Source organism: Pelobates fuscus, chromosome 3 (genome assembly GCF_036172605.1).
Source record: "Pelobates fuscus isolate aPelFus1 chromosome 3, aPelFus1.pri, whole genome shotgun sequence".
Taxonomy (NCBI): Eukaryota; Metazoa; Chordata; class Amphibia; order Anura; family Pelobatidae; genus Pelobates; species Pelobates fuscus.
Genome location: NC_086319.1, coordinates 362,739,592 through 362,762,339, shown reverse-complemented (window position 1 = coordinate 362,762,339; position 22,748 = coordinate 362,739,592). Strand labels below are relative to the sequence as shown.

The 22,748-nt window shown below is 43.7% G+C and overlaps 1 protein-coding gene across 7 annotated transcripts in view; it reads right to left on the bottom strand.

The window, feature by feature from the left end:
• AP3B2 (adaptor related protein complex 3 subunit beta 2) overlaps positions 1–22,748 on the bottom strand; it is a 62,279-nt gene that overhangs the window by 14,552 nt on the left and 24,979 nt on the right. For 2 of the 7 annotated variants that reach the window (XM_063449277.1, XM_063449274.1), the window contains exons 13-24: positions 21,551–21,683; positions 21,311–21,420; positions 20,943–21,119; positions 20,401–20,587; positions 19,962–20,092; positions 14,755–14,866; positions 13,250–13,403; positions 12,520–12,703; positions 11,744–11,816; positions 4,006–4,038; positions 1,932–2,038; positions 1,244–1,475 (exon numbers count right to left, since the gene is read on the bottom strand). In XM_063449277.1, the coding sequence (XP_063305347.1) occupies positions 1,244–1,475; positions 1,932–2,038; positions 4,006–4,038; positions 11,744–11,816; positions 12,520–12,703; positions 13,250–13,403; positions 14,755–14,866; positions 19,962–20,092; positions 20,401–20,587; positions 20,943–21,119; positions 21,311–21,420; positions 21,551–21,683 (1,633 nt within the window). The remainder of the gene's footprint in view (positions 1–1,243; positions 1,476–1,931; positions 2,039–4,005; positions 4,039–11,743; positions 11,817–12,519; positions 12,704–13,249; positions 13,404–14,754; positions 14,867–19,961; positions 20,093–20,400; positions 20,588–20,942; positions 21,120–21,310; positions 21,421–21,550; positions 21,684–22,748) is intronic. The other 5 variants (XM_063449278.1, XM_063449275.1, XM_063449280.1 and 2 more) reach the window with 3 other exon arrangements.

Below are 22,748 nucleotides of genomic sequence, written 5' to 3'. Positions count from 1 at the left end.
ATCCCGCCCTCCCTCCCATAGTGTTCCTTTTCTCCCCCCCTCCCTCCCATAGTGGTCCTTATCCCACCCCCCTCCCTCCGATAGTGGTCCTTATCCCCCCCTCCCTTCCATAGTGGTCCTTATCCCCCCCCTCCCTCCCATAGTGGTCCTTATCCCCCCCCCTCCCTCCCATAGAGGTCCTTATCCCCCCCCTCCCTCCCATAGCGGTCCTTATACCCCCCTCCCTCCCATAGTGGTCCTTATCCCACCCCCTCCCTCCCATAGTGGTCCTTATACCCCCCCCCTCCCACAGTGGTCCTTATACCCCCTTTTTTTTATTATTATTTTTTTATTATTATTATTATTATTTTTTATTATTATTTCTTATTTTATTTATATTTTTATTTATTTTTGGTCCCCCCTCCCTGCTTGATACATGGCAGGGAGGGGGGCTCTCCTTCCCTGGTGGTCCAGTGGCAGTTCAGTGGGGGGGAGAGGGGGGCTGGCAGAGCTGTAACTTACCTGTTCTGCAGCTCCTGTCAGCTCTCTCCTCCTCTGCGCCGTCCGTGCAGCTCCTTCTATCAGCTCACACTGTAAGTCTCGCGAGAGCCGCGGCTCTCGCGAGATTTACACTGGGAGCTGACCGAGGTGCTGAACGGACGGCGCGGAGGAGGAGAGAGCTGACAGGAGCTGCAGAACAGGTAAGTTACAGCTCTGCCAGCCCCCCTCTCCCCCGGTCTGTATTATGGCAATGTAAATTGCCATAATACAGACCTTGACTCGAGTATAAGCCGAGTTGGGGTTTTTCAGCCCAAAAAATGGGCTGAAAAACTCGGCTTATACTCGAGTATATACGGTAGGTTAGCAGGTAACTAAAGTTCAGTAAATAAACCCCTTTGTTAAAGAGATGTGTGTGTGAGTATAATTTCTGGGCATTGCAGAATCCAAGCCAAACAATACGTTCTAGGTTCTGTTTACAACAGACAAAGAGGCCCTGGTCGTGCAATATTAGCTAACAGGGAACAAATCTATCATATTGTTTATAAACAATCAAAATGTACTAAAGAATACCATACATTTATTCGACTTTCTTACTCTAGTTAAAACCACAATCGACACATTTTTTTTTAGTAAATTTTCATGTAAGCCACGTAAAGCATGGGGAAGACAAAAACGAATCCTGCCAGTTCTGTTGGACAGCACGAACAGTAAGCAAGCAAGCAACCAAGCGTTAGCGATCAGACGGTTTGACATAGGTCTATACCTATTTCTGTAAACTCTTGGATCCGCATGCCAGACAGGAGCTTGGGATTGCTGATATGGATATTCTTCACCTCGCTCTCTGTATTGTTGGAGATCTTGATCTGCACACCCACCATGCGAGGGTCTTGTGCAAAGGGTTGGCGGCTAAACATATATTCCATGGACAAGCCCTCCCCAGTCATTCGGTGCAGCAGCTCAAAGGTACGCCCCGAGGAAAATATCGGACTGACAACCTGGTGCAAGAGAGGGGTACAATGACAATGAGAGGCAGAAACAGTCAGAGGTGGAGGAGAAAAGGAGGACTGGTCAAACATGCAAAGGGTGAATGAAAAAGGAATAAACTGGATAACTTGTAAATATGATAAGTAAAGAGGGAGGAATATATAAACACACACAGAATCTTTGGGGTACACTGATCCCAATTTTTCTAAAATTTGCCAGCAGGAGGTAATTTGTCATACTCAAACTACGTATATTTTTAAAATGGTTTACTTCATATTTTTTTTATAACTCTTTATTTTAAATTGTAATATCTAACAAATAAGAAAAATGCACGCAAACTAAAAAACAATTCTCATGTGTAAAATATAAAATAGCACACAATACTAGTGTCTTGCGCGGTTCTCCTGAAGGCAACTGCCTATTCTTCTTGCTAGCAAACATGTTGCTAGCTGCATTTAGTTGCTCACCGTCGGGGTTAGAGATGTGTCTGTCATGGACAGTCCCTCCAGGTCGGACACCAAGCTTGCTGATACAACATTCCTTGTGGTCACTGCAGGGGCTGAGGGGAGTGAGACTGATACAGAGAGATATTGTTAAAAACTGAGAGATTCTTTGAGAAAAGTTATGTATCAGCGATTTCAGTAATGGATCATTTATTTATTTTTCTAAGTTGAAGCTAGCAGCTTTATTCAAATTGAATTAGAAAATATCATTCAGCAGTGTGGATCTTACTGAGCTCAATGCATACAATGCAACGTCAGAGTGCCTATTTAAAGGAACATTATAGTGTTACGAATACAAACGTGTTCCTAACAGTACAGTGCTGGAGTTGCAGTTCAAGTCATCGGTCCCCCGCGTCGAGTTAAAATCTTGTTTTACTCACCTTTTCTCCCACACTGGTCTCGCTGTGGCTGGCCCCGCCTCCATGGCTTAGATCATCAACCTTGATGATCTCAGCCAATCCAATAATTTGCCATAGGAAAGCATTGTGAGGCTATTGCGCATGCGCAGCAAAACGCAACACTGTATTGAATCAATGCATCCCTACGGGGAGCGCACAGCATCTCCATGTAGAGCATAAAGACGCTGAACGCAGGTGCTGCACACAATGCAGCATTGAGATAGGAAACACCTTTAGTGGACATCTGAGTGATTGCACCTAGAGGTGTTGCTAGGCATCAATGTAAACAGGCTATAGACACCAGAACAACATGTTAAGCTGTAATGGTTCTGGTGATTACAGGGTCCCTTTAAACACTATCTGTCGAACAGTGGGAGTCAGTTTGTGCCAATACCACAGCAAGTAACAATATTATTCAATAAAGTGTGAATTGTCAGGAATTCACATTTTAGGCCGAAGTAGCCAAATTGGAAGAAATCTCCAAATGAGTATCTCCAGACTCTCCAAATAGGGTTATGTATTGAAGACCCCAGACCCCTATTGTAAAAAAAACATTACCTGGCCCCAATATCAAAACAAAAATTAAATAAATGTGTATGTCCACTTATCCCACCCGTACTTCTTAGAATATACTTCTATATTTGCCTCTATATCACTGTAAGGCCTTTCCACTTTCAGTATGATTGGCTGAGATTAGTCCCAGCCAATCACAGTGCACCTCTAGGCAAATCACACAAGGTTTCCTGAGATCCTGAGATATTCACTGGATGCAGAGTGAAATCAAATGTAAAATGAAATATCAAATACATTAAAGGAACACTATAGTCACCTAAATTACTTTAGCTAAATAAAGCAGTTTTAGTGTATAGATCATTCCCCTGCAATTTCAAACAGATGTTCAAATTTCAAACAGATGTTCACTTTCAAACAGATGTAATTTACCTTAAATAATTGTATCTCAATCTCTAAATTGAACTTTAATCACATACAGGAGGCTCTTGCAGGGTCTAGCAAGCTGTTAACATAGCAGGGGATAAGAAAATCTTAATTAAACAGAACTTGCAATAAAGAAAGCCTAAATAGGGCTCTCTTTACAGGAAGTGTTTATGGAAGGCTGTGCAAGTCACATGCAGGGAGGTGTGACTAGGGTTCATAAACAAAGGGATTTAACTCCTAAAGGGCAGAGGATTGAGCAGTGAGGCTGCAGGGGCATGTTCTATACACCAAAACTGCTTCATTAAGCTAAAGTTGTTCAGGTGACTATAGTGTCCCTTTAAGGTTTTCGGCAAACTAGGTAATTGGACTAGAAAGTAACGTACAACAAACAGCCATTAAAGTGTAAGCTCCTCTACCAAGTCAAGGCAAAACATATTAATAAGTTACTTTGCCCTACGTTTTACAAAAAAAAAAAAAAATACATCCACAAAATAGCAAATAAAATATAAAAAAATATTTTAAATTAGTTTTTGCCAATATCAACATTAGTAGAAAGGGAGGAACCTCGGAGATTTGACTAGCTAGACCTAAGCAAACCATGAGCTAAGAAGACAGAAAGCCAATGGGGTCTCAGGTTACAGGAGAAAGATAGATAGGTTAGTAGTATAGAGATGCTGCTGTAAGGACTGACTGCAGGACCTCACCTAGTATAGTGCGTCCAGTTCTGGAGATCTTATCTTCAGGAAGCCAATAATTATAAATTAGAGACAATTCAATAATAAACAAAGCAAGGTCTGTCTCATCGCATGTACTGAGAACGTCTGAACTGCAACAACTAAATCTGACTGGCTGTCAGAATATTTTCGTTTCAATGAATTATACGGAAATTATGAAAAATTTATTACATTAATATATTACGGGGCGTGGCTTGGAGGCCGAGAGGAATGGCAGCTTAACCTGAGAGCTCCCCGCAGGCTTATCACGAATCCTCGTCCATCCACTCCCTACAATTACAAAATGGGCAAAACACAACGCTCATCGCATGCTGGTAAGCCCGCAGACACATCCAAGGGCACCCCGGCGCCCACATTGCATAAATACCTGAAAACCCCGGCGGACCTGGCTTCACAGGCCTCGACGGATTCCGGGACCTCGTGGGCCTCGCGCCCTCACTCCCCGAACACAGAGCCCTGCACGGAATCCCCTAACATCATCCCCCACCCGGAGAACACACCGGACTGGGTGACTCTAATCCGGGCACTACCCACCAAGGCAGACCTCAAGGAGGCGAACTCTGAGCTCCGCAACTCTATCACAGCAGAGCTCCATTCCCTCCGAGAAGAACTACAGGGCCTGCACCAAAAAGTATCCCAGCTGGAAGCGGACAGCGACCATCTGTCTGCCACACAAAATGCCACTACGAATACCCTACAGGTACATGAGGCACAACCTCGCCAGATGGCCCTGCACCTCGAAGACCTGGACAATAGGGGACGCAGACAAAATATCAGGGTAAGGGGGATTCCGGAAGACTTGGATCAGAACACTCCGATCCGCAACGCTCATGGGACTGTTTAACAGGCTCCTCGGACGGCCTGAAACCACACACATCGAATTTGTGCGGGCACATAGGGCCCTGAGACCCAGGGGCCCCCCGGAGTCCCCTCCCAGAAATGCCATGGTGCAGCCTGGGACCCCGCCACAGGAACAACTCCCTGAGAGACAGGCAGCTCACATTCGAGCAAATTCTAACCGGCCCATCACCAATACTCCCTAGGCCAGACCCACGACCCAAGTCGACCTTTGAGAACCCCCCTAGCGGAGGGGCGAGGGGGGCGTTTCCTGTCTGGACCGTACCGCGGAGGTGAATGCCGCCCTGTCAGGAACCGGTGGGGGAGCAGTGGCGGAGGCCGATGCCGGTGCGGTTCACCTGGGGCACGACCCCCCTCCTAGATAGCAACAGGGAAGATAACTCAGCACTGACACTAGAGGGTGGAGGACGAACTTAGGGCCTACCTTAACCTAGGGATAGATACAAGATACAAGGGAACGCAAAACTTAGATGCAGAACCCACCCCCGAGAACCACTAATGTTACAGATAGGGTACCCCCTCCCACTCACACCGAGAGAGTCAAATAATATCCTGACCCCCACACAGAATAAGGGAACGTAAAGGAACCTATAACCGTAGAATTGCATGGGAAGGTCGAGACCAATTCCGAGGAATGGGGAAGCGGGACTTTTCTCTGGTAGTTAAATTGTTTAAAATACTTGTTTAATATGTTCATTTGAAATGTTATTATTTGTTGTTGCTCACTGACTTGCCCACCGGGCTACACGCCACACCAATGCCTAACGCCCGACGAAACAAACCCTACTCACTAAGGGCCTCTGGCCAGTACGAGTTTAGGACGAGGATGAAACAAACACCCACCCACCACCCACACTTAAAGCCGCAGGGGAGTCGGAGGTTCCAGACGAGGCCCGGCGCACGAGAGATCAGGGTGTGAGGGCACGGGAGGCCGCACAACCCCGGGATTCCTGAGCGGGACTCGTACGGAAACCCTCGACCTCCTCCGCTTTCCCCAATAGGGATAGAGCGCCCACAGATAGGTGGACGGGACTTGGTGGACCACTGGTGGACCCCACCACTCCTTGTCCCCCGACCCTTAAACAGCCACCTTCGAGTGACTGAATAGTCTATTGTACATAGTTTCCCCACCTAGATTCCCATCCCCTTCCTGCCCCGTACCTGCCCCCCCCCTCCTCCCTCATTCCATTCCCCTACCAGACGACTCGACTGACCAATGACAAACACTGACCGGACCCAGATAACACAGATAACAACACTCGCACATTCCACGATGACCGACGGATCACTACTACCGTGTGACCTCACCGTCCTCTCCATAAATGCCAAAGGGCTTAACAAACCGGAGAAAAGGTCAGGGGCACTGAGGGACTTCCATTCGCAGAAAGCATCCATAGTCATGATACAGGAGACCCACTTCAGGGAAGGGGACAGGCCCAAGCTGACCAACCATCACTTCCCAACAGGGTACTACAGTGACTTCCACGAAGGGAAATCCAGGGGGGTGGCGATACTGTTTAATAAGAAAATACCGTTTGTCGAGAAGGCAAGCATGACCGACCGGGAAGGGAGATACCTCTTTGTAAAAGGCACAGTGTCCGACCACCTGTACACCTTTGCCACTTTATACGCACCGAACAACAAACATCACCGCTACCTTAAAAGCACTTTGCGGAAACTTCACACTTTCGCAGAAGGGGTCCTCATAATAGGGGGCGACTTGAAAATTGCCATGGACCCAACCTGGGACAGCTCCACGGGCGCCTCCCACCTCCCCAGACAACACCTTAAAGCAATAACCTCCCTACTGAATAGACACAGACTTATTGACTGCTGGAGAGCACACCACCCAGACGAACGGGACTACACATTCTACTCCCACCCCCACCGGACATACACTCGCATAGATTACTTTCTCACCACACACTATCACCTCCCCTTAATACGAGACACGAAGATAGGAGTAGCGACCTGGTCGGACCACGCCCCAGTCCTTATCACCCTCCGATCCCCGCTTCTTAGACCCGCAATAACCAAATGGAGACTGAACGAATACCTGCTATCACGCCAAGACATGGCCGCACACTTTGGTAAAGTTTTGTCCGAATACTTTCAGGACAATGCACCAGAGGACACCTCACCGACAATCAGATGGGAAGCACACAAAAGCGTCATACGGGGACACTTCATACAAAAGGGTGCAGAACTCAAGAAACAACGGGAAGCCCGAATCACAGAACTCATAGCGGACATACACAAACACGACACGCTTCACAAACAAAAACAATCCCCGGCCCACCACACACGACTCCTACAACTGCGACGAGACCTGACCTCCCTGATCCAGTCCAAACATCATAGAGAAGCCCTCAGACATAGGGCCTTTTTTTCTCTACATGGAAATAAGAGTGGCAAACTCTTAGCCAGAATGCTGGCGAAGCGACGCCAAATGACATACATCAATAAAATAAGAGACAAACAGGGAGTGACACGCCGCCTACCGGCCGAAATCCTGCAAACGATAAGAACTTACTACTCAGAACTCTACTCACTTCCCCGACCGACATCGGAGACAGCGACCGCCCACCTAAAAGACTCCATCCGACAATACCTACTGACCCACAAACTACCCACTCTAGATCAACAGGTAGCAGACCAGCTAGATGAACCCTTCTCAATCGAGGAGCTGTCGGGGGCGATAAAAGGAACTAAACCTGGCAAGAGTCCGGGCCCTGACGGCCTGCCTCTCTGCTACTATAAACACTTCGCAGACAAATTGTACCAACCGATGCTAGCCTCATTTAACGCAATTAGAGAAGGTCACCATTTCCCCAAACAGGCGTTGACAGCACATATAACTATCATCCCAAAGGAGGGCAGGGACGCGGAGCACTGCGGGAACTACAGGCCCATCTCCCTCATCAACTGCGACATTAAGTTGATGGCGAAGATGCTAGCCAGACGCCTGCAGCCGCACATCCCCACACTGGTACACCTCGACCAAGTCGGGTTTGTCACAAACCGTGAAGCAAGGGACAATACTATCCGAACCCTTGCCCTTATGCACAACAAGACCTACAATACCGGAGGCCTTCTCCTACTGTCCACCGACGCGGAGAAGGCCTTCGACAGAGTGGGATGGGAGTACCTATTCCAGACCCTAGGTCAAATAGGACTGGGACCCCACATGCAGGGCTGGATCACAGCCATGTACGACGGGCCCACGGCACACGTCATAGTGAACGGGGCACTGACGGACGAGTTTCCGATACACAATGGCACCCGTCAGGGTTGCCCACTTTCCCCGCTGCTCTTCGTCCTTGCCCTCGAACCCTTTATGATGGCCATCAGGGAACACCACGACATAACGGGCATACACACAGGAGACACACACCACAAAGTAGCCGCCTAAGCGGACGACCTCCTCTTTTATGTCACGAAACCGGAGATCTCCCTCCCCAATATACTGCAAGCCTTCAAGACATTTGGACACATTTCCAACCTTAAAATAAACTACTCCAAATCCCACATACTGAACGTAGACTTACCTAACAACCGAACCTCCCCCATCCGCCCTAGCTTCCCATTCCAATGGGCAGAACACAAAATACGCTACCTGGGTACATGGCTAACCAGACAGAAAGAAGACATATACAAGGAAAACTTCACCCCTATGTTGAACACATTCAAGAGAGAATTAGCCGAGTGGTCCCACCCACACATTTCGTGGCTGGGAAGGGTTCAGGTAATTAAAATGAACCTCCTCCCACGGTTACTTTACTTATTCCAGACACTCCCTATAACAATCCCTAAAAGATTTTTCACTGCCTTACGCACGTTGACAAGTGCCTATATATGGAACGGGAAACGACCACGTCTCAAATATCAGGCTCTCACTCTACCTAAGGAAAGGGGGGGGTTGGCCATCCCCGACTTCTATCTATATTACACAGCGGGACACCTACGGAGAGTCTTAGACTGGACCAAGACTAACGTCCACAAACAATGGAAAACAGTGGAAGAGACAGAGATAGCAGGACCAGTGTCGACCCTACCATGGTGCTCTGGAGGTGGCCTGGGCCGGGGATGCTCCTCGTTGGCACAACATACCCTACGGGTATGGCATAGAGCGTCCCGGGTACATGGCCTCACCCGACACCCCTCACCCTTATTACCACTCATCCATGACCGGGACTTCCCACCAGGTCTAGATCCGAAGGCCTTCAGAGACCTCATCCACAAAACCATCCCCAGACTACACCACATATACACACATAACGGACGGAAGACACTCATACAACTGACGGAACATGCACACCCCACATTCATGCAAACCTTCAAATACAAACAACTTTCGAACTACATAGACTCACTGCCCGGAGGACAGAACCACGCTAGGGAACCGACCACCTTCGAGGAACATTGCATCCACCCAGACCCCCTTCCCCACAGCATATCTATCCTGTACTCACTACTACAGAGAGAGACTCCGACCGAGACTCCTGCCTTTAAGGGAACATGGGAAATGATCCTGGGGAGGACATTTACTGAGATGGAATGGGACAAAATTTGCTATCTCACACACCACTGTTCCACCTTCTCAAAGACGCAAGAGACGGTATTTAAACTGTTGAGCCACTGGTACCGTACCCCACATAGACTACATGCCATAGACCCCTCACACTCCAACCTATGTTGGAGATGTGGAGAGGCTACAGGCACCACACTACATTTATGGTGGGAATGTCGTAAGATTAAACCATTCTGGACGGAAATCCACGCTATCTTGTCGAGGCTATCAGACGCACCACCACCGCTAGATCCAGCGGCAATGCTATTACACCACACGACTATACCCAGATCCAGATATAAAAAATCCCTGACCATTAGGATCCTCAATGTAGCAAAGCAAATCATCCCACAATATTGGAGACAGGACAGACCCCCTCCCCTAAGAGCCTGGTTCAACCAAATGGAGGACCTCAGGGCTATAGAAGAACTCCACTCGGGGGCAACTAATACCACTGTAAAATACATGGAGACCTGGACACACTGGATTATATCCACCATGCAGACAGACTTCACCACTCACCTGGAAGCAGGAGACTCACACGACGGGACGGACTGACCCTACCACCCCACCTACCCAACCTACCATAGAGCCCAAACCCCTTCCCCACTACAAGATCCCCCCCTGCCCCCCCATTTCCTCCCCTTTAACATCTCCTACATCCCCCATTGAGGTCGCAGGCAAATGCCCCGACGGCACGGAGACACGTTTGAATACTTTACAGAGGCTTTGGAAGTCATATAGACGCATAATGCACACCTACAGTGACTTGGAGATTGATACGCATACTGAATCTAAGCACCTTGACAATTACCAGAGGTGACCTCATACGTAGTTGAACCAAGAGGGACGCACGAAAGATATAATAAAAGCCTAGCCAAGGTTCACAGGATCTAGGACCTGCGTGTCCACCACTGTTGGGGGCCTGCGTGCTCCAATTCCAACCTGTATTTTATGCATGTTACAGCACACGTTGTGCTTCGTTTCTACCACTCTCAGAGAGACCTGCGAGTCTCGACTTGAACGTTGAATATGCTACAGCTATAGAGACATGAGAGTCACACAACGAACATAAAAATGATAATAAAAATATATTTACAAAAAAAATATATATATTACATAGGCCCCGGTTTAATATTCTTGGATAAGCTCTTCAAATTATTTAATATTTTTTAGATAAATTGTCACAATTATTTAATATTTTGAACAATATTGTAATATTTTGTGATATATTGACATTTTTATATATATATAATATATATTTTTTATACGTGATACATTTTTTTTTATACTTTAAAAAAATCACGTTTTAAAAGCTTATCCAGAAATATTAAAATCAGGGCCCGAGTCCCTACTTTTCCCTAACATGTTGTTTTCTTTGTCAGATCCATAACGTTATCATCTGCTCAGTGTGTCAAATACTCTAGTGACTTCAGACACAGTGTGATTTCATTAGCGGTTAGAATTTCCACCTTGAGCACACCATGGAGAAGCTGTCACTGAATTACATCCCTTCTCCCAGTCTGAATTGATGGTTATTCACTCGAACTCAAACAACAATTTAAAATCATTACAGTGCAAAATCCTAAATCATTTACATTTAAAATGATTTATTCTTTAAGTACTACACAATCTTTCAAAAATAAAATACAATAATATATAACAGCACTATGTTCTCTTTTATATCTTAAAGGTACGGTATTTTAAAGGAAAACGATTGTATACTACACAAAGTTTTAGAACTATTTATCTTCTGCACTATAACGGTTTTACATAGTGTTTTGTGTACCGACACGTGTGTTTTACTGTAGTTGAATGCACTTTTTTGCTGCACTTTAATAATGCAAAAAGTCACTTGTCTAAAATAAAAACCAATTCTGCAGTCATTCATACAAGGCACTATTTACTTTAGTAACTCAAACCACATCTTTCTTTAAAGACTATACGCCAATACGATCCAGTATTACCCGAACACGGGCCTCTAATTTTTGGAGAAGGTTTTCAAATGATTTCATATTTTTGGGTAAACTTTTACAATAATTTAATATTTTGATTTTTGATAAAATATGTATTTATTTTACATATGTGATATCTTGATATTTTAATATTTTGAAAAATAATTTTAAATGTTTATCCAAAAATCTGAAATTATTTGAAAATCTTATCCATATACATATAAATAGAGGCCATATAAAAAAACATAAAAAAAAAAACAAGACAATTTTTAGAACAGTTCTAGACCATATCCTTCAGCAATTAACGTGGATACAAATTACTTACAGTCATCTAGATCCAGCAGTGACATCTCCTTTGTCTTCTTGGCTGGTTTGGCTGCAGGCTTGCTCACCGGAGGCTGCACAGAAAGAGATAATATAGGTGACACTCCAAAAGGAGTTTAAACGAACCACAGGGTATTGTCTAGTTTCTTGAAGCCAGTATTATACACAATGAGGAAATGAAGAGGTGTCTTGCCTACATGTCTGTGAAACCATTACCCCTTCATTCTGGGGTTGCTGTCACTGAGGGAAGGATTCCTATACACCTGTGTGAGGGTTCAGTCTGTAACAAGCACACTAATACGTCACCAGGTAGCTTAGCGCTAATTCTCTCTATTATCTATCTAGGCTTCCTGCTTGGTGAAGAGTTTGCGATGGGATAAAAAGGACAAGACAGTGGTTGGATTCTGTCTACGCAAGGGAATTGGGGGAGAGGAAGCAGTCTGGTGCCCCATTGCAAATATCTCATCAGAAGCATTCTGTTTTCTGTGAGAATACCCACAAAGTGTAAGGTGACATTTTCCAAGTTGTCATGTTTGTATTTTGTCACAGTGTTCCACCTGTTCTATAATTTAGAAAGTCTCTTTGTAGTTGGCACATTTATCCTTTATGTTTATATATTCCTAACAGGTAGCTAGATATTGTCAGTGAGCAACGTCAAATATATTTTATTGTGTGTATTTAGTATCTGTAAACTGTAAAAATGGAACATATCAGGCCGGATTCATTAGGGATTCCTCTAGCTATAACAGCAATACAGAGAGAGACTGATACACTTACACTCTTCTTCTTTTTCGGTTCTGGTTGTGGCTCTTCCTTCTCTTCATCTTCCTCCGACGAGGACTCGCTCTCAGATTCACTGCTCTCCGAGCTGCTCCCCTCTTCAGATGCTGACTTTTGGGATGTCTTTGCAGAGGTCTTCTTTTCTTTGGTGGTCCCTCTCTGCTCTTGGTCACTTTCTTCACTGTTAAACGATGGACAAAACCAGTCCATTTACTGTTATTCATTTGGGCTCTAATGTTCTCCCCTATTACCCCTGTCATTCTTACTCAGTTTCAGACTCCCATTCTCCGTCCATACAAACACATGTCCCCACTGATTGCTCACTTCCACTGTATGGATTCTGTGCAACACCTTCATTCCCATACTTTTTTCAAATGATCATTTCATTGCTGGCCTGTTTAATAGCCCATTTCTACTCGAACCCCTGACATATCTAAATGTCTGGAAATATCAAAGAGCAGTCAGATGTATGTGTTAAAACTGGACGTGTTTTTAATAAGGGGAGCTTGATGACCATGAAATATCCACCACATTTTATAGTATATTTTCTGGATTTTGTTATGGAGTTTGTTGCTTGTTTGAACTTCACAAAAATATATCTCACAATCCATTTACCATACTTCTATTTCTTCTCAGCCACGACTATACTTCCTCCTCTCATTGTATTCTCTCTGTCCCTGTATCTTCTGTATCTCTGCTTTCCACCCAATCTCATGCATTTCTTTACCTGCCCTCGCTCGGTGGCATTCTCTTCTTCCCCTTTTTCTTTTCCTCTTTCTCTGATTCTTCCTCTTCACTTTCTTCTTCCTCTTCACTTTCAGAGCCGGATGTACTTCCACTGCTGCTCTCGCTGCTCTCTGATTCACTCACTGACTCTGGTTCTGCGTCAAATTGGTATTGGGACAATGCATTAGTGGAAACTGGTACATAGCTCAAATCAATCTGGCACAGTGCATTACTGCATCACTAGTATTACTGTGTTCAGTGATCTCACTAGTATTACTGTGTTCAGTGATCTCACTAGTATTACTGTGTTCTTTGATCTCACTAGTATTACTGTGTTCAGTGACTGTTCACTAGCATTACTGTGTTCAGTGACTGTTCACTAGCATTATTGTGTTCAGTGACTGTTCACTAGCATTATTGTGTTCAGTGACTGTTCACTAGCATTATTGTGTTCAGTGACTGTTCACTAGCATTATTGTGTTCAGTGACTGTTCACTAGCATTATTGTGTTCAGTGACTGTTCACTATCATTATTGTGTTCAGTGACTGTTCACTAGGAGCACTAGGGACCTGATGTGCATGTACTGTGTGCACCACGTGAGCATTCAATATTTCTCATAAGAAACAAATGAATTCAATGCTTTCTGTGTGATGGCTGTCAGGAATACTAGAGGTGGATTTAATAACTTAACCTGGTAGTCCTGACAGGAACTTCCAGCTATTCCCACATCACATCAGGGGCACGGTGTGGGCAAAATAATAGTGTTGGAAAGAACCCCTCACTTGTTTCCCAAACTCAAGGTTAGAATGGACAGTTCAACAATCAAAAGTAGAGAAGGTTCCAGGATCTTCTAATTCTGAGTTTTGTTTGCTAACTTTGCTTAGTTAGCACCTGTAGTTATTACCAGGGGCGTTGATAGGTTCCAGAAACACCTAGAGCTGAGCACAAAGTAAAACTTGATGAGGCCCTACACTAACAGAGAGTTGGGGATGTGTCGTCACAGTAACACACCTTTCATTGTATGTTCCCTCCTCTCTATCCATGAACAGCGTGCTGCTTATACTCAATTAAAGTCAGGAATACAATGCAATTCTACCAAACTAGTAACAGAGGGGTGTTCAGTAAAGCTCTGCTTTCTAGGATCTCCTCCCAACAGTCACCTGTGGGGCCCCACACCCTCCCTCTAACTAGCCTGGTAAAGCACTATACTACTGATCTTTATTGTAATAGTAGGTGGCAGCTGGAGAAGTTGCTGCCGGATGTTAAATTAAACAACAAGCAAACAAACAAGAAAAACTCCACTAATATCGACCCTCCACCAACTGTAGAGATTCAGGGCTAAACAGCTCCACTTCCGGGGCTTCAGCCCCCAAGGATCCCCTTCCCCCCCAGGAACGTCTATGGTGAATATCCTCTGAATATAAGTCTCCAAATTGTTCCATCTGACCGTAACCCTCACAGTGCCAAGTTCACTGGCTGCATCAGGACAGCTCTCAGCCTCTTACCACTGTCTGCAGACTCTGTTGGACCTGATTCACCTTCTGAATCAGAATAAAAAGGCTTCTCCTCTCTTTCCTTCCTTTTCTCCCTGCTTGGACACTTTGTCCATTCAGGTACCTGGGAGAAGAAACCAAGAATTAAGAAACGTAGAAACCCACAGGCTAGGGAAAAATAGGATGTCAGAGAAACGCAGATAACGAACGTAAGCCAAAGGTGAGAAGTTTGCACAGCATTACCTGCTTACAGCAAATATGTAGCACGCAGGCCTAAGCAAAGTGTCTCCGAGTCCATCAAACCTGCCTTAAATACTGAATTACTAAGCAAAGTGTCTCCGAGTCCATCAAACCTGCCGTGAATACTGAATTACTAAGCATAGTGTTTCCGTGTCCATCAAACCTGCCGTAAATACTGAATTACTAAGCAAAGTGTTTCCGTGTGCATCAAACCTGCCGTGAATACTGAATTACTAAGCAAAGTCTCTCCGTGTCCATCAAACCTGCCGTGAATACTGAATTACTAAGCAAAGTGTCTCCGTGTCCATCAAACCTGCCGTGAATACTGAATTACTAAGCAAAGTGTTTCCGTGTCCATCAAACCTGCCGTGAATACTGAATTACTAAGCAAAGTCTCTCCGTGTCCATCAAACCTGCCGTGAATACGGAATTACTAAGCAAAGTGCCTCCGTGTCCATCAAACCTGCCGTAAATACTGAATTACTAAGCAAAGTGTCTCCGTGTCCATCAAACCTGCCGTGAATACTGAATTACTAAGCATAGTGTTTACGTGTGCATCAAACCTGCCGTGAATACTGAATTACTAAGCAAAGTGTTTCCGTGTCCATCAAACCTGCCGTGAATACTGAATTACTAAGCAAAGTGTTTCCGTGTGCATCAAACCTGCCGTGAATACTGAATTACTAAGCAAAGTGTCTCCGTGTCCATCAAACCTGCCGTAAATACTGAATTACTAAGCATAGTGTTTCCGTGTGCATCAAACCTGCCGTGAATACTGAATTACTAAGCAAAGTGTCTCCGTGTCCATCAAACCTGCCGTGAATACTGAATTACTAAGCAAAGTGTCTCCGTGTCCATCAAACCTGCCATAAATACTGAATTACTAAGCATAGTGTTTCCGTGTGCATCAAACCTGCCGTGAATACTGAATTACTAAGCAAAGTGTCTCCGAGTCCATCAAACCTGCCGTAAATACTGAATTACTAAGCAAAGTCTCTCCGTGTCCATCAAACCTGACGTGAATACTGAATTACTAAGCAAAGTGTCTCCGTGTCCATCAAACCTGCCGTGAATACTGAATTACTAAGCAAAGTGTCTCCGTGTGCATCAAACCTGCCGTAAATACTGAATTACTAAGCAAAGTGTCTCCGTGTCCATCAAACCTGCCGTGAATACTGAATTACTAAGCAAAGTCTCTCCGTGTGCATCAAACCTGACGTGAATACTGAATTACTAAGCAAAGTGTCTCCGTGTCCATCAAACCTGCCGTGAATACTGAATTACTAAGCAAAGTGTCTCCGTGTGCATCAAACCTGCCGTAAATACTGAATTACTAAGCAAAGTGTTTCCGTGTGCATCAAACCTGCCGTGAATACTGAATTACTAAGCAAAGTGTCTCCGTGTCCATCAAACCTGCCGTGAATACTGAATTACTAAGCAAAGTGTCTCTGTGTGCATCAAACCTGCCGTAAATACTGAATTACTAAGCAAAGTGTCTCCGTGTGCATCAAACCTGCCGTAAATACTGAATTACTAAGCATAGTGTTTCCGTGTGCATCAAACCTGCCGTAAATACTGAATTACTAAGCAAAGTGTCTCCGTGTGCATCAAACCTGCCGTAAATACTGAATTACTAAGCAAAGTGTTTCCGTGTGCATCAAACCTGCCGTGAATACTGAATTACTAAGCAAAGTGTCTCCGTGTCCATCAAACCTGCCGTGAATACTGAATTACTAAGCAAAGTCTCTCCGTGTGCATCAAACCTGACGTGAATACTGAATTACTAAGCAAAGTGTCTCCGTGTCCATCAAACCTGCCGTGAATACTGAATTACTAAGCAAAGTGTCTCCGTGTGCATCAAACCTGCCGTAAATACTGAATTACTAAGCAAAGTGTTTCCGTGTGCATCAAACCTGCCGTGAATACTGAATTACTAAGCAAAGTGTCTCCGTGTCCATCAAACCTGCCGTGAATACTGAATTACTAAGCAAAGTGTCTCCGTGTGCATCAAACCTGCCGTAAATACTGAATTACTAAGCAAAGTGTCTCCGTGTGCATCAAACCTGCCGTAAATACTGAATTACTAAGCAAAGTGTTTCCGTGTGCATCAAACCTGCCGTAAATACTGAATTACTAAGCAAAGTGTCTCCGTGTGCATCAAACCTGCCGTAAATACTGAATTACTAAGCAAAGTGTTTCCGTGTGCATCAAACCTGCCGTGAATACTGAATTACTAAGCATAGTCTCTCCGTGTCCATCAAACCTGCCGTGAATACTGAATTACTAAGCATAGTGTTTCTGTGTGCATCAAACCTGCCGTGAATACTGAATTACTAAGCAAAGTGTTTCCGTGTGCATCAAACCTGCCGTGAATACTGAATTACTAAGCATAGTGTTTCCGTGTGCATCAAACCTGCCGTGAATACTGAATTACTAAGCAAAGTGTCTCCGTGTCCATCAAACCTGCCGTGAATACTGAATTACTAAGCAAAGTCTCTCCGTGTGCATCAAACCTGACGTGAATACTGAATTACTAAGCAAAGTGTCTCCGTGTCCATCAAACCTGCCGTGAATACTGAATTACTAAGCAAAGTGTCTCCGTGTGCATCAAACCTGCCGTAAATACTGAATTACTAAGCAAAGTGTTTCCGTGTGCATCAAACCTGCCGTGAATACTGAATTACTAAGCAAAGTGTCTCCGTGTCCATCAAACCTGCCGTGAATACTGAATTGCAAAGCAAAGTGTCTCCGTGTGCATCAAACCTGCCGTAAATACTGAATTACTAAGCAAAGTGTTTCCGTGTGCATCAAACCTGCCATGAATACTGAATTACTAAGCAAAGTGTCTCCGTGTGCATCAAACCTGCCGTGAATACTGAATTACTAAGCATAGTCTCTCCGTGTCCATCAAACCTGCCGTGAATACTGAATTACTAAGCATAGTGTTTCCGTGTGCATCAAACCTGCCGTGAATACTGAATTACTAAGCAAAGTGTTTCCGTGTGCATCAAACCTGCCGTGAATACTGAATTACTAAGCATAGTGTTTCCGTGTGCATCAAACCTGCCGTGAATACTGAATTACTAAGCAAAGTGTCTCCGTGTCCATCAAACCTGCCGTAAATACTGAATTACTAAGCAAAGTGTCTCCGTGTGCATCAAACCTGCCGTGAATACTGAATTACTAAGCATAGTGTCTCCGTGTGCATCAAACCTGCCGTGAATACTAAATTAAACGCTCATTTCCAGTTCTATTTCAGGTGAATATTTGCTGTTTGCAATGATTATTGTGATATTTTTACAAAAGAAAACAAAGTGGCACATTTGAGATATTGATCAGACTTTGTCATTGTAGAAACAGCATTAATAAATAATTAATTACTGGTAAGCCAGCAAAATCCCATTATCTTGCTATACCAGCATCAACGAGCCAACAATTAATATGCACTCAAACTAAAAATATCACAATTATCAAAACTTAGAGAATCAATTATAAATACATCAAGTCAAACCATCAAATCTACCCAGAAGATTGCTAAACACATAAAACAGAAATCTATCTGTCCGTCTGGTAATCACTTTCATGCCTTGAAGCGGTAGAGGCTGAATAATGTAATTAGAATTGTGTGGTTTAGATTGTTTATTAGAGGGAAGGTAAGGAGTAATGAGTAAGGAGTAATGAGAATACGATTACAGAAACTGGTAACTGATGGATTAACAGAAAGCACATTCGGGCCTGGAGCTTGGTAGTAGAATCTATTGGACCAATAAGGATAGGATTGAGAAACAGCAAATGGAGCAATAATCAAGACAAAGATGAGTATAGGTTAAAGGAGGAGTGGGGAGGGGGATTATTAATGGGTAATAAGTGGAGGTGTTATATGGGCAGTAAAATATGAGATCAGTAGTAGGGAGAGAAATAATGCAATATGGGGCGAGATTGATAAATATTACTCCGCGGCAAGATATACTCTGTCCACAGTGCAAAACCACCACTTCAAACCAAAACCAAACTAAATGGACGTGCAAGAGTTTTAAAGAGACAGCACAGCACACAGTGGGAGATGAGCCTGTAGCACTCCACAAACACCTTTTTCCACTCCCCCAGGAGTCCGATGTGACTTTCCCTGGGTACAATGTCCTCCTCCTCCTGAGAAGAACAGGAGACATGTCGGTGATGAGTATTTTCCACGTTATGCTTTGACAAACTGGTAATCACTGACCGAAACCATGGCTATGACCTCTCCCCCTACGCCACAAAAATATCACGAAGAATTCAAAGAACCGTATCTGCAACTAGTGACGTTTTGAATTTACTTCTTGAAATAATGAAACAGTACGAGGTATTGACGTATTACTGGGCTTAATCACTGATAAGATCCGAGTAGACTCATTGCAATGATAACAGTGTTATTTGCATAGGATCACAGTATAAATTAAATTATTGCACCCATATATATCTAGCAGCAGAAATACTATTTATTTTACCAATCAGTGAGATTAACTTTATGTGAACTGCTTGTAACATTAAAATACATTTAAAAAAACACTATGGAATATTGTTTAAATCTGGCAAGTGCATTAGAGAAGTCGCTATTTAAATGCAGTTGGTCATCTTAGATCCTACAGCCTCTTGGCCTGTGAGTGCCTATATTGCCCATTAGTGTATGCAGTCATGCCCTGGCATTGCCCACTGCACAGGTGGCCATCTTCCAGGACGAGACAACTGATCAATTTGTGCTATTAAAGCCACATACACTTGGAAGCACAGTTTATCATTATAATCAGACGTAGCAGAGGATTTTCACCTGCACATTAAGGGGTTAAGCCTTGCACATTAATAGCAAGAAGCAAAGCATGGTACAGATTGATAGCTCTGCTTGGAACAGGAAGAGGTGCAGCCTGGCACAGCAGGGAGTTTAGCCAAATACAGCAGGGGGTATTCCCCATGTCCCTATATACTCATGTTACAGCACGCACAGCTTCCTTCACCTCCACGTTCCGCACGGATGGGTCAGGGGCTTCCTCTGGCCAATCAGGCAACTCCTGGTACCCGACAGCCTTGGCGTTCAGTAGGTGTGATAAGGAGCCCAGCTGAAAGTGATCCCGGTCTGTGGAAGATAAAAGAAATGATGACCATCTCTCTTTCGTTCCCATCACACTTTTAACTACAGTCCAATTCATACACGAATGTCTTGATTTCATTTGGCACAGTGTAGGCAATTTCTAGCTCTGTCTGCTGCACTGCGGAAGAGTCGGCATAATATATTGTGTCTAGTACTTACAGGTTGTGTTAATATAAGTGACCAAAAAATATAATAAGGATATCATGCAATTTCTGTTTTGAATGGCCTTTCATTTAATGCATTGGTAGAAGGGTTTTTTTCCAATGTAAACCATGCAAATAGGATATAATTACCTTTAAATGAGGACTCGAGAATGGGGGCAGGTTTTAATGCCAGGAAGAGCTTCTTGGCATGCTTGCTCAGGGCGCCACTCTTCTCTGTAGGAACAATCAGCTGGCGGATGAAACGTGTGCGGTCTCGGATGTCATAGTTCTGGTCATACTTGGCCAAGTTCAGCACATACTGAGTAAGGAGCTTTGTCTGATATTAAAAATGAGATAACTGCGTTATTAAGGAGACAGGGAGGGAGATAATTAAGGAAGGGCATAAACACAGAAGGAAATCTGGAGAGGCAGACTGTATCTGATAGTCCACCATCGTATTTAATATTGCCTATGTATACTAGTACTGTATGCTACTTGGTAATTATCCTAACAAGCAGGTATATGACTAGCACGGTCTACTCAGTTTATTGGTGGCCATGCCTTTGATTGCAGCTGAAAGGAGCAGGAGGTACAGATGTAGCAACATCTGCCATTGAATGTATCCCTGCATCCGAGTTACCACCACCATGGTTAAATACAATACATACTGCTGTGATCCACTCCTTACGAACCTGCTTGGAGTTGGTCAAGTACAGTTTGGCAGCCAAGTTGATGGTCTGGAGTTTAACAATGTCTTCCTCATTAGTGAAGGATTTGGCCATCTTCCTCAGTACATCTGGAGCAATTTTTGGAACATGTTCACAATACTCACCAATGAGCCAAATTATGCTGGCGCGAGCCATGGGCACCTAGAAAACAACAAAGGAAGATTAAGTCACAGTAATGTCCAAACTAGAACGACCCATACTGCAGCACTCTGGAACTAAGAGCCTGGACATTCCATCACAAATAAACATCCAGACACCAGGCAAACAAAGCACATGGGCTTCTATTATTCTCTGATTTAAAGCTTAGCTCAACTTCGGACAATCTGACCTACCTGGATGTTGTCAGTTAATTTGGCCATGTGTTTAATTATCTCGCTGTGCTGTGCTGGTTGCATCTGTAACAGCTTCTTTATCACCACCACAGACTCTGCCACCACTAGTTCTGCAAAACAACAATCATGTGTTTACGTGAAGGGGAAATAGTTTTCACATAAATCGGATTCATGCAAAATCGATCATTGTTCATTCTCAGTCTATCTAATCATTATTTTTACCCATGTCATCTTTCTTACCATCCCGGTTGGACAGCAGTTGGACGAGCCCATTAAGGCAGGTGTCTCGCACTTTACCAATGTTGGTAGCACATCTGCCAATAGCCTGTATGGTAGCAGCCACAAAGTCTTTATCCATGCTACGGATGTATGTCTGAGGAATGTAAGACATTGAAGGTCATCATGGTCCATTATTTTTATTAATAGTGCTTTCTTAAAAGGTACTAAATTGTGGAATTAGTGTAAAGATATAAAATCTGAAGATTCGCACCACAAATACCACGGAAAGATTCTGGAGACATCATAATCCACAATACCAAATGTTGATCAGCTTGAGAATGTCCCCAGAACATTGCAAATCCACATTTTATCTGAGAATGCTAAGACTGAGGGACACTTAAATTTAAAATATATTCTATATTTGTATATTTATCAATGATTTACCAAATTCATTTTAAATGTATCCACACCTATTATATATTATTTTGTTCAAGAGAATAAGGGCTTTCATTTCACATTAAATAAATGTTTTATAAATTAAACATAATTTAATATTGATAAAATCTAAAAAAAAGTGTGAGAAATTATGTTATTTTCCAAGTACTGCATGCCATTTTAATTGTGAATTTCATAATAGCTTTTGTGGAAATAAAACACAAATTTGTATGCTGTGATGTTTCACAAGTACAACGATGCCCCTCATGTACACGTTTTATTGGGTTTTGGAAAATTATAGAGTCAAATATAAGGGTTTCAAATTAAATAACCTGGTATTTCTGTTGAGCTTTTTTGAAATATAGTATAATATATATATTATTTTCAAAATACACTTATAATTAAATTATTTATATATGTAATTTCATTCCAAGTCTATTTTGATGTATATCAGATCATACTAATGATTGTATATCGGAGGACCTGCCTGACACACCAGACAGTCCCCCTGCATTCAATCCAGCTGATCCGAGTCATGTGATCATAGTGTCACCATGGTCACATGACTCAGATTGGCTAGACCGGTTGCCGTCCCGCGAATGCAATCAGCACTGTAGGTAAGTATCCGGGTGGTAGAGAGGGCCAAGTTGTTAAGGTGTGCTATGCTGCCCAACATCATTAAAGCCCTCCTTTCGAAGGATGGCAGAGCACACTCTAACGTCGGGAAGGGGTTAAAGAAACAGAACAGTTATTCATCAGAAACCCAAATTAAATAGAAATACCG